At 35.9% G+C, this 13,000-nt stretch overlaps 2 protein-coding genes across 2 annotated transcripts; one reads left to right on the top strand and one right to left on the bottom strand.

Moving 5' to 3' along the window:
* The first annotated feature begins 308 nt into the window (after positions 1 to 308).
* LOC135584587 (mitochondrial outer membrane protein porin 1-like) lies at positions 309 to 5,699 on the top strand. The gene is made up of 6 exons (XM_065150296.1): positions 309 to 435; positions 515 to 582; positions 3,516 to 3,626; positions 4,583 to 4,672; positions 4,762 to 4,970; positions 5,138 to 5,699. Exons 1-6 carry the CDS (start codon positions 393 to 395, stop codon positions 5,442 to 5,444), a joined length of 828 nt encoding a protein of 275 aa, XP_065006368.1. The 5' UTR covers positions 309 to 392; the 3' UTR covers positions 5,445 to 5,699.
* Positions 5,700 to 8,338: 2,639 nt separating this feature from the next.
* Positions 8,339 to 13,000, bottom strand: LOC135627984 (ras-related protein Rab7-like). Its single transcript, XM_065134476.1, has 7 exons — positions 12,439 to 13,000; positions 12,250 to 12,276; positions 11,717 to 11,816; positions 11,473 to 11,619; positions 9,858 to 9,950; positions 9,619 to 9,758; positions 8,339 to 8,772 (listed from the first exon to the last, which is right to left on the bottom strand). Exons 1-7 carry the CDS (start codon positions 12,489 to 12,491, stop codon positions 8,733 to 8,735), a joined length of 600 nt encoding a protein of 199 aa, XP_064990548.1. The 5' UTR covers positions 12,492 to 13,000; the 3' UTR covers positions 8,339 to 8,732.

Genomic DNA, 13,000 nt, shown 5'->3' with positions numbered 1-13,000 from the left:
ATCCGAATCACGGAAGCAACAGTTAATTAAATTCTTGAACCAATTTAACAAAATTTGCAGATTAGTTAAATCAAAACTTTCCGATTATTCATGAATATACCACCTATTTAAATTAGATTTAATAATAATAATTAACTGGATTTAAGATGGATATTGATACAAATATGTTCGAGTGATTGGAGAATTAACGCGGAATGATTTTGGTTTTCAAAATTTGAATTCAGAACGAGAAGGTTTTTCTTTTGAAATAATTGAAAAAGAAAAAGAAAAATCGCGCCTTCGCTATTTAAGAGTCATCGTCTCTCTCTCTCTCTCTCTCTCTCCTTCCCTCCGTCTGTTATTCTGTTTCCTCTCTGTTGCGGCTGCTGCTCTTTGATCCCGATCGAGGGAGGATGGGTCCAGGTCTCTACTTCGAGATCGGCAGGAAGGCCAGAGGTAAATTCGTCTTGTTCGATGTCTCTTACTTTGTGATTTTTCGACCTTTTCTTGATGGAGATCTTTGGTTCTGTTGCAGAACTCCTTTATAGGGATTACCAGACGGACCACAAGGTCACCGTCACCACCTGCACCTCGAATGGAGTCGTGAGTGATCATTTTTCTCCTCCTTTTCGTTTTATAGGGATTTTACGTAATGTTTGCTAGTTCTTCTTTGATTTCTCTGGTTCTGATGAATGGACGGATCGTTTCAGTCAATTTAGTCTTTAGTTTTGCGTGGAGACGGATCTTGAAATCACTCATATGACTTCATGTTTTGCATTTATTTTTACATTTCTTTTCCTATTGGGAGATCACAATTTATGGTCAGAGGGATTTGAGTATGCTGCAGATCCATCAAAGTTTGATTGACTTTCCTCCTCTGATTGGTCTTTGCGTAGACCGTTTTACTTGCAGGAATTGCAAATGGAATATTGGTTAATGGACATACTGTTTGACGTGTCTTTGGTCTCTGGACATGAACTATGAGGAGCTTAGTTTGAGGTCTGGTTTATTCATGGCCAAGTCTGTGCAACCGCAAGCCCATATTGCATTGGAGATCTAGGGTTGACATATTTGACTATTTCTGTAAAGTAATGTACCAAGTGACCAATGGAATTCATAGCAGCCTATCATTTTTATATTTGACCAAGAAGTTGGTCAGAATTATTAATCAAGCCTTAGGTTGAAATTTGCAACAATTTCCCATACCAATTCAACCACACTTTCCAAGAACTATTCAGATCAACTTCATATATGTGGAAAAAAAACACACAAACTAATAATTTCTTGTTAATTATAGTAGTGGTGACAGGTTGCTTCTGTCTTCGTTCCTCATAGGAGGAAGAGGAAGACAGAAGAATCAACCACTATCTTTGCGGAAAGGGTGGATATGAGGATCTATGATTAGTTATGATAGCTATCGTTTCACCAGTGATTTTTCAACAATTTATAAATATGAAAAGCACATCTCTAGTATTCCTACCTCTAGAATCACCCTTTGATCAGCTTTGTAGCAACACGAAATAATTCAAATAAGACTAGAAAAGTTTCAGCCGACTTGCAGAATTTCATCATAGAAATTCTGCAATTAATGTTTAGTGTAGCTTCCCAATTAAATAACATCCATGCAACTAATTTTGATCTAAAGCAGTTGACATGTAGATGTCCACACCAACTTTTTGTTTATTGTAGTGCATTTGGACATTCAAGAAGATCATGCCAGCGCACATCAATAATCCAATAAGAGAGTCTAGCAGTTTTGTCTCAAAACTCACCACTTTCAAATCTACATGACTAGTGGAATATGGATATCACAACATATCTCAATAATTTACTAGCTATTTTGAAAATTTAAAATTTATCAGAGATTAATTTGGAGGACATGAATTTATAGCAAGAATCATCTTTCTTAGCATGTGACCCATGAAAGGAGGGCCAAAAGATTCCACTTCAGCCCTAATTAGGTCAGCCTAAGTCTTCCTTAGGTGAGCCAAGAGATGGGCCAAATAAACCTTGTCATGTGGGCCCAACAGTCTTAGATGCTTTGTCATGTGGTCTGCCTAGAGGGGGGGCTGAGTGTCATCTTAGCAGCCTAAGACCACTTGAAGTTTTATATTAGCATCTAGGCTAACACACCATCAAGTTTCATCACATTTGTACATAGGTTTGTTCTAACCAAGGTCTTCAATTTCGAATAATATCATCCGGTACGGACGGTACATATCGGTCCGTCAGTAGATCGGTACACAGACCACTCGTTACTGGACTGTATATATATATATATATATATATATATATATATATATATATATATATATATATATATATATATATATATATATATATATATATATATGTATGTATGTATGTATGTATGTATATATGTATGTATATATATATACATATATCCATATATATATATTTTTTACTTTTATATATATATAGGCGACGTCGCCTTGTTTTTCTGCAACGTCACCGAATTTTTATTTTATTATATATATATATATATATATATATATATACACACACACACACACATACATATATCGAATTGTATACCGCTCGGTATATCGTACCGAGCGAATGTCGAAACTCCAGTACGGTACGATATTTTAATCCTTGGTTCTAACTCCTAATTTTAGTCAGATTAGGACTGTGCCAGTTGAGAGTAACCTTTATTCATTTGGAAACACTTAAATCAACCCAAATTTGGTTGGATTGATTTCAAGTCAAGGGATATCGGAAACTTAGAGAGTTTTTCTAGAAGTTAGGGGCTCATCAAGGTCATGGATGAGAGCTGGGGCATGGACACCTAATTGACACATCTTCTTTTCCTAATTTGATTGTACTCAAAGAAAGGATTGGTCATTGATTTTATTTTGCTAGATAATGTACAACTAATGATGCATTTGAGATTGAGAGTTTATAAATAGGTGAGTTGTGTATCCCCTAAGACATAGAACTTAAGTATTATTTTTAATAAAATATTATCTTTTACCTCTTTTTCTCTCTTTTATCTCTTTCTTCTCGATTCTGTTGGCTATCTTTTCTCCTTTTCACTATATTCTTTACCACACTTTTTCCCTTGAACTAAGTTGGTGCTTGATAGATAACGAATATCCTATCGAATAATAAGGAAAAATGTTTCCCATTTGGAAGTGTTGCTTGGTTCTGATGCTGCATGCTTTGGATAGATAAAAAGCACCTCACTCCTAAAAAATCTATAAGGAACCGGTAAAGGCATTGAAAAGAAGAGTTGCAGGGTTATGACCTTTCAAGATAAAAAGTTAATCACATGTTTCTCTAATTATCAGGTCATGCACATTGCTGGTCTATATGCATATTGACTTGTCCATGCAGTACATTTAGAAAAGACAAACATCATTTTGACTTTTTACAATGTGATTTTCTTGTTTGAAGCTTGTTTTTCTAGTTACATGTATACTTACAGATTAATATGAATGCTATATACTGAATAATTCTCTCTTTGTTGTTTCTCTACACAAATTTCCACTTGTTTGATCTTTTCTCTGCTGCAGGAAATTACAGCATCGGGCACAAGAAAGAATGATTTGATTTTTGGTGAGATTCAATCTCACATAAAGAACAAGAATGTCACCTTTGATGTGAAAACAAACTCAGATTCAAATGTAACACTTCTTTCATTCTTTGATTGTCTTTTTCCAAATTTAACATGTTATAGTGTTTGAAGCATAAACCTTTCACATATAATTTATACCAGAAATTCATGAGTTTCGTATTATTCATTAGTTATTTATTGTATGGTACTTGGAAATGTTGACCTGGTGCATACAATTTCTCATGCTTGTTAACACATGCTTAAGGTACCTACAGAGAGAACTATTGATATACCGTTCCTCTTAAGGAGCAGGTTTTTGTTTCTTGGTCTTTTTTTTTTTAATCTCATCATTTGTTGCTTCTCCTTTCAAATATTTGTAGTTTCTTATTCTCAAATAATTTATCTGAAATTCAATATCTTTCATCAAGCTAGGTGTTCTATTAAAGAATGTTGAGATTCATATCAAGTCTTTGTATTTCAAAATGCAATGATGATAAAAATGGAATAATTAATTTCTTAAAGAAATATGAGGGTTTGGATCTTCCTTAAATGCAGGCAATCATAGCCTATCCACAGTCTGGAGTTGGGTTTAGATCGAGAACTTTAAATAAGTTTACGAGAATTGTTCTTTTTAACATTTATGTAATGATTTTCAGAAGAAAGAAAGGTCTAGATCACTAAAAAGAATTGTTGAGGGAGGGATTTGATGGGCAAGTCCTGTAGACTTCACTCGTCAAGTCTTTATGATAAATGATTAAATGGTAACAAGGTTTATTAACAACTGTACATTTTATGAGATGAAAAAACAAAATAGATTGTGAGGCTATTAAGTCAATCATGATCAAACACATTATTTGGCTTATCATGAAAATGCCATTTTTACTATAATAATGAGCCTGATGTATTCTTGTCAACTCAACTAATGAAACAACAGACAGGAGAGAATGTGCCATTTTCTTGCAGATATGATTTTTTTCTGCTGACAGATGGTGGTGACAACAAAGTTTGTTTTGTGGTATTTGCTAGGTTACAACAACAATTACCATTGACGAACTTGCCAGCCCAGGGTTGAAGACAATTTTCAGTTTTGTTGTTCCAGACCAGAGGTCTGGGAAGGTAAGCAGAAAGTTCTGGTGAAGTCATCAGATAGTTGTTCTTGTTGTCAACTAAATTGTTCTATATATCAACTTATTGCTGTGTTCCAGGTTGAGATTCAATACTTGCATGATTATACTGGGATTAATGCGAGTATTGGATTGACAGCAAATCCTGTGGTTAACCTTTCTGGTGCGGTTGGATCTAAGACTCTCTCAGTTGGTGCTGATGTAGCATTTGACACTGCAACTGGGAAATTCATCAAGTACAATGCTGGTTTGAGCATCACTAATGCTGATCTTATTGCTGCCTTGACTCTGTTAGTACCTTCTCCAAGTGAACTTTCACTCTAATGACTTTCGTCAAATAGAGAATTATTCCTTACAAAATTCATTTATCGTGTCTAATGACTAAGTAAAATGTGCTTGAATCCAAATCATGGTTTAGGATATTTATGTTTTAACTTTGAATTCCATCCCCTTGCAGGAATAACAGGGGAGACAGCTTGACTGCTTCCTATTATCACCTAGTTAAGTCTTTGTCAAGGACAGCAGTTGGTGCGGAGCTGACACATAGTTTCTCAAGTAATGAGAACACACTCACCTTTGGAACTCAGCACGCACTGGACCGCCTGACCACCGTAAAGGGACGTATCAACAGTTATGGTAAGGCTAGTGCACTCATCCAGCATGAGTGGAAACCCAAATCATTTCTGACTATCTCAGGAGAGATTGACACCAAGGCCATTGAGAAGAGTTCAAAAGTAGGCTTATCCTTGGTTCTCAAGCCATGATGAAAAGTTGGGTACCATTTGCACTGTGCCTCCATTTCACAATGGATGGTAGCATGATTTTCAATCGTTGAATCTTTTTGCTGGTGCTTGTTCTATGGTACAAATGGCAGCATTTATTCTCCTTTTGTTTCTATACGAGTCTGTTAGAATAATTTTTTGGTGATCGGGACCAGATCTTGTCCCATATATTCTCACTTCCAGAAATTTAGTCTTGCTTCGTGCAGAGATTCGTTTTGGCCATTGCTTTATGCTGCATACTGCCTTTAGTGGTCTTCACATGATCTGATTTTCTAGTCTTCACTCAAATTCATTCAATAATTTCTTGTCTCTGTATGTGTTACGAATTTCTTGCTGCATGATTAACTTTTTCATAACAAAGATCTCAGTTCTTTACCTGCGTGATGTTTGATAATGATAAATGCATGATAGGAAGATGGAAAACTAAAATGTAATAAATATAGATTCATGAAGATTGAAGATTTATTGAATATTTCAATATCATCTAGGAATAGAAAAGGATAAGAAAATTTTATTTATTTTCTTGGGGTATTCAGTTTGATCTTTGTAAACAAATGTGAATATAACTTGATATAGAAAAATCAAAATTGGACTTTGACAATTATTTTATATTTCTGACTCAATAAACTTTCTAATGGTACGTTTGCCTTGCAGTTTATCTTGAAGTTAATCTTAAAATTGATTCAAACCCATTGATAATTAAGATATCATACTTACGTCTTGATTAGTTCAACATGGTTTAGATTTGTGTGTGCAGGAATGTATGAGATGTCTCTGAAATAAAAATACTTTTTTCTCGAGGTGGAAATATCATATTCTCGAAGTGAAAATATTGTGCTTCCGATGTGTCACTTATACGAAGATTGAGGTCGGGTGGGGTTTCTCGACTCGATCCTTTTAACACTTAAGTTAGTAATATGAGATTTTTAAATGTGGGTTCGAGTTGTTCTAAAGGAGTCTATTGTATTAGGTTTAAGATATTATTTTATATTTTAGAGGATGATAAGGGGGTTTGTAATTACTTGTCATAATGGATGAGAAGGAAGTTTGTGATTATCTTGTCATAAAAGATAGAAAAAAATTTGTTATTGTATTTTGCTTGTACTTTTGCCATAGCAAATTTATTTTGACGTGGATTGATTTTTCTAACTCATGCATCTTGAGTGCATTTGGCATTGCTCTTTCATTATAGTAGATTTTGTAACTCCATCGCAGTAGATTTATCTTGGTGCGGGTTGAGTTTTTAAGACTCATGCGTCTTAGGCATATTTGGCCTTGCACCTTAGTTATAGCGGATTTATCTTGACGTAAGTCGAGTTTTCTTGACTCACCATATTTGGCCTTCTACCTTTACCATAACATATTTATCTTTGCGCAGATCGAGTTTTTCCAATTCACGTATCAAGAGTGATGGACTTGTTATTATCTCTAGAGTCTTTGTTGGCATTAGCTCGAGGGGTGTGGGATGAAGAGATGGTCAAGGGTGATGGACTTGCTATCGTCGTCGCCTTTGGAGTCCTTAGTTGGCATTGGCTTCGGGGTTGTAGTGGCCATCACAATCGATGTCCTCAACCTCTACCATCGAGGAGGATTCTCAGTCAAACAAGGATATCTTATCCATAAATAGAGGCATGATATTGCTTCACTATCCCTTTTTATCTTGTTGGGGTCTTCTGTTGGATATTAGTGCAGGTGGTGCTAGTTGAGATAGTAGCGTCACTTGTTGAGCTAGTTGCGGCAAGAGCAGAATATCAGCTTGCATCATGCCCATTAACATCTGTACCCATTGTATAAGGTTTAGGAACAACTCAATAGGGACGAGCAGGTGACTCAAGGTCACTCCCGAGGGTGAGAGGCTCGGGTCATTGAACAGTTGTCTATATCGTATTAGCATTTGCGTCAAGGTGGATGCATCCACATATGGAAAGGGTGGTTGTTGCCTCCCGAGCGAAAGTATTACAAGTTAAGGATGCCTCCTCATTCGAGTGTTCGTTGAGAGGGTTGGTAGACAGACATTCCTACAACATCTGGCCATCTTTCTAGCACCAAAATGTTAGGAAAAAATATTGTTGACCTTTTGGTCAGCCCAACATAGTATAGACTCGTGTGCATACGAATGTTTGAGAAGCTTCCAAAGTAGAAACGTCATGCTCCCGAGGTGCAAATGTCGTGCTTCCAAGGTATAAATATCATATGCCCGAGGCACCACCTATATGAAGACTGAGGTCGAGAGGGGTCTCCCGACTTGATCCCTTCCTTATCATAAAAGTAAGTTCGAATAGTTTCAAAAGAGTCTCTTTTTATACCTTAGAAGATGAAAAGTAAATTTATAATTATCTTCCTCGTCATATTTAATGGGAAAGAAACTCTTCCTTATCATAAAAGATGAAAAGAAAATTTATGATTACGATGAATGATGAGTTCGATCTCACAGTCCATCCACTTTTACAATAAATATAACGAGTCCATCCTCTTTTTTCCATTTGTAAGAGGAAAATATAAAAATATATTTAGTAAAATATATAATAGATAAAAATATAAAATATTTAGTAAGACTACTTTTTTTATTTTTGAATCCAAAGTCATTCTCATTATTTTTATGCATGTACCTTTTGGTCAAAGTCTTCGTACGGCCTTGACAATCTTTTTATTTAGTCTTTTTATTCCACTTTTATTCTCATTATTTAGTCTTTTTATTTAGTCTTTGAATCCAAAAGTCATTCTCATTATTTAGTCTTTTTGTTCCACTTTTATTCAGAGAAAAAAAAAGGGGGGCCGTTGGAGCATCTGACATCGTGGAATGAGGTTGGCACCTGCATAGGCAGTATATGATCGATATTTAAAAAAAAAGGAAAAAGAAAAATCAAGAGATCCAGTATAGAATTCTGACTATGATCAATTAAAGAAACCAAACCATTAGGAATGAAGTCGGTGCAGTCCAACAATTTGTCTAACAATTTAGAAGCTATCAATATTGACAAAGATCAACTGTGATTCCTATGTTTTTGGCTATTGTACTCTGCTTCAAGAATGGTTGTGACTTCAAAATGCGTCTAAAACGACCGCTTTCTCTTTTCTTTTCTGACAGGTCGTTTTTCCTACGGATCTTGCTGAAGACGAAACACTAAAGCTTAGAATGTAATGCTAATGTTCACAGTAGCCGACAAAAATGACCAAATTCATGAACGAATCATGCGAGATCCCGATCAATCAACAGATCAAGCCACTATGAAGTCCTGAATCTGCAGCAGCTCAACCTAACAAGCACATCTACTTCCTTGCTCTGTCTGAAGCAGGTTCTCGAAGGGTGCTGCAGATAAGATGGTAAGATGTGTGAATCTTTAACTATTGCTCCCTGAGCATGGAAAAAATTTTCTAGTTCATCATCTCAAGCAAACAACATTCCTTCTTGTTTTTTCTAACCAAAGATAATCAAATCAATATAATATATGGACTTTACATTTGCCACTGAGAACTTTCAGCATACCATATTTACCATCACATTCTCTGATAATGTATGCCATTTGAAAATCATTTCGTCATATATGCCACTCATTCCGTCATTTATTTTTTTGTCTCTGATAATGCTTGTGTGTCTTGTCATAATTATAAGAATGAAAGTATCCCATTTGAAAAGCATAAAAAGATATTCATTTTTAGCTTATGGAAACTTAAAATTGATTTGATGGATATTCTAGTTTAGAAGTCGAAGCAATCTTTGTGGGTCCAGGCAACTTCCAAAAAATAATAACCATACCAGGTTCTAAAATAAGTATGAATCTCCACACTTAGCTGTTTCGTTATGCTAATTCATCTATAAATACTTGTTTTGACAACATCTATAAAATAATCATGTATTTTCATGATTAACTACACAGGCCTATGTGGTCCAATTCTGTTGACTATTAGAAGTCACTTATCACATGCAAGGATCTACTTTTCACCATATTGTATCACAAGGCCTGCATGTTCAATCCACTCCAACAACTATGATGTTTATGCTTTGCAAAAAAAAGGAAATTCACTTCAAGAAAATGAACTTGAAAAAAGTTTCATAAAAAATTTAGAAGGTATACTGACTTGTAGCAAGTCCAACAAGGAAACATACAACAATGAGAAGCAACAATGTTAAATATAATTAATCCTAGGTACTTACATGCCCAGATCAGGATTCAGAGCAAATTGAGCAGCATGGACAAAAACAGAATCGACATTGAAATTGACTTTAGCGGAGGTTTCAAAGTAAGGTATATGGCCTTTGGATGCACACCAATCTTCTGCTCTCTTAATGCTAGCCTGCATGATATATATGAAACAAGCAAAATAGAAGATTAAGAGAAGGAAAAAAAAAGCCATAGCTGTATAAATAAATTAATTGACTATCCTCCACCGTACCACCCTCCTTTTGCCACCGGCAACGTCAACTTTGTTCCCAAGTAAAATGAGTGGAAGTTTTGGGAGATCTAGTGGTCTATCCTGCGGATTCATCTGGTACATATGTCCGCATGTTTAGTAGAGAAGATTCAGAAGCCACATAAACTCGCGGTTCCACTTTTAACAATTTCACTCCTTTCATGTTAAAATAAAAGAAGCTTAAAAGCTAAAACTTCACTGAAACCAAAAAGTATGAAAGTTTGTCATTCAAAAACACAAAGCAAGCACACAATCCAAGATTTTGTTCTGCATGCCGTTTGAGAAAGGAGACACCCTAGCCTCACCAGATTTTAGTTTCTCGAATTTTTTTTATTCCCATTTCAACCACAGAGTGAGCATCTAAATTGCACACGTGTGCCAGCTGTGGAAGAATCAGATCCTCTAAATAATTCACATCTAGTGATTCTTGTGATCTTTAAACAATCTGATGGGGTGAAGTAAGGTCTAAATTGTCAGTCATTATCATTTTCCCTAAGGACCATTAATTTCCCATATCTGTTCAGAATGGTAATGGTTACTTTTGCTCTATAGGTTGTATCTGCTACAGAGTGCACCTGTAGAGAAAGTGATACAGAGGCATCCTATTCGTTCAATATTCTCTATCACTGACCAGAGGGTGGTAAAAACTAAAAGATATGGTACATGAATGTTCCAGAAACTGGCACCTCTGAACCAAAGAAGCTCATTTCAACACTTGAAGAAGTATTGTCACGAGGAACAAGCAAAAATAATCATTTCAAGCCAGCGCCCAACGTATCATCTAACAAGTAGCAACAAAGAATCACCACAATTTACCTCTTACAATCTTTAGGAAGAAAATTGCCTTCTACATATTGTAGATTGCAATTTCCAAAAGCTTTAGTATAACATTTATTTTGGCAGATGTCATACTGGAAACACACGAAAGCAAATGAAAAAATGCTCAAATGCCAAGCCAATGAGTCAAATAAACATGTAATCCTCATAATACACTAAAACATGGGAAAACGAAAAAAAATGAGACAACTAAGAACCATATAAAGAATGATCTGGTCAATGTTCTCCAAAGTTACTTTACTAACTTATTAGTATAGTAGGTAAAGCAGAGCAGTATTATAAAAAGGAAAAATGTGTGTCCAAAATAAACTGTTAAAGTATTTAAAATAGCAAATAGATAAAATGTTCTTTGTGAAAAGCATAAGCAGGTAGTCTTTATGCGTCAAATTTTCCAAAATAAATTTGATGCAACAGAACAATGTCCAAACAAACAAAAAAAGAGAGATGTTTTGATTTGTTCTTTATGCACCCTTACCAACTATCAGAAGACATGTAGTATTGAAAGCAAAAAATATTAAGTAAAAACATAAAACCGAGTAACAAATTTCTCATGTTCTTTATGGACCTGCTATCAACCACCTCAAAAAATCCCCCCGCTGGCAAAGAGCATAATTGCACAAATTAGGGTTGTCATGCTTTATAATGGAAAGCAAATTTTTGAAAAGATCTCCAAATATCTTGAAGCCAATTTTTGGTGGGATGAGCAACATATTGAAGTAATGTTGGTTTCTTCAAACATACTAAGATTGAAGCAACATACCTGGTTAAAAAGTGCATCATGCCAGGAATCAAGAGTGTCAAATGAGTTTCCAACATTGACATCATAGAGCAAAATGCAGCAGTCGGCCAATCTATAGAATGGAGTACAAAAACTTTGAAACCTGTCCTGTCCTGCAGTATCCCAGATCTACAAAAGAAAGTAGCTAAACTTAAAAATAATGGAGTAATGGGAAGAAACATAGCAAATAAGAATATCAGGGTGAATGATTTGAATAAGAGCTCACCTGTAAGGTCACAGGTGCGTCACCAATTAGAATTTCCTTGGTAACAAAAAGAGCACCATAAGTGGCCACATACTGCTCGTGGAACTTCTTGAGCACATATCTAATGGTGAGGTCAAGAAACCACTAAACAGAGATTGAACACTGTCCCCATGCCAACCAGCAAAACTATTATATACAGAGTATACCGGCAACTCACGTCCCCGTAACTCAACACTTTGAAACAGAGATCATGATAGACCACTCCAACAAGGGAATAATTACACTTTATGAGTCACCTATATCGAAATATATAACAAGCACAAATGAAGAACCTTAAATTGCTGCTCAAGATGTGCAGAGGTGAAAGGATTTTGAACATCTCACTGAAATCCACAACAAAGAAAACTAATAATAGATAGACCTTAATTATCTAATGGAACAGTTCAGCAAGATTAACCAAAATTAACCTCCTTCGGTTCCACATTGCCTGTACAAGCAAGTAAGCTGGCAGAAGGAATTGAATCTAGCGCCCCGCAGGAAACTGTCAAGGATACCGATTGATCAATGACGTTTTGCCCACACTAAAGATTAAAGCAAATGAAACAAAGAAGAATTAGAGGACGACCAAGAAAGAAAGGGGAAAGAACCCTAGAGAACCGAACGAACCAAACAGAACATCCGAAGTAGAACAAACATAGGAGAGATCAAGATGGGAAGAAGAATAAGTGGGAGAAGCCACTTACCCTCTGTTACCGAGGATGATGATCTTGAGCGCGGTGCCGCTGCCGGAGGCCATGACGGGAGAAGGGATCGACCGGAAAGCAATCACCACACACAACAAAACAAAACAAAGAAAGAAACCAAAGCGAAGGGGGGGAATCCATTTTATAGCAGCTGCTTGGGGTTCTGTTACGTTAGATAACTGATCAACTAACTATACTTGTTCTATGCTTTTTCTTTGTTCTTTCCTAACAATTAGTAACACCATAAGTAAGCCCACGCTTTAAGCCGTCGCGGGCGATCAGGGCCGTGCACGATGCACGCAACGGTTGATGATCGGGGATTGAATCCGAAGGGTTGATGAGTTCGGATCATCTGGATCGAACGGTCTGGGATGAGTCATCGACTGCAAGGAATCAAGTTTGTTGATGATATTGATGGTAACGATAATGATAACTAATAAGTAATGATGATGATAATAATAATCATAATAGTGACAGTGATGATAACAATATCAATAATAATAAGTAATATGGAAATTGCAGTTGTAGCTAGACAAAAAATTTGCAGGTCTTTCAAGAACAG

This window comes from Musa acuminata, chromosome BXJ1-3 (genome assembly GCF_036884655.1).
Source record: "Musa acuminata AAA Group cultivar baxijiao chromosome BXJ1-3, Cavendish_Baxijiao_AAA, whole genome shotgun sequence".
Classification (NCBI taxonomy): domain Eukaryota; kingdom Viridiplantae; phylum Streptophyta; class Magnoliopsida; order Zingiberales; family Musaceae; genus Musa; species Musa acuminata.
Note: the sequence above shows the minus strand (reverse complement) of the source record. Positions and strands in the feature narration are given on the sequence as shown.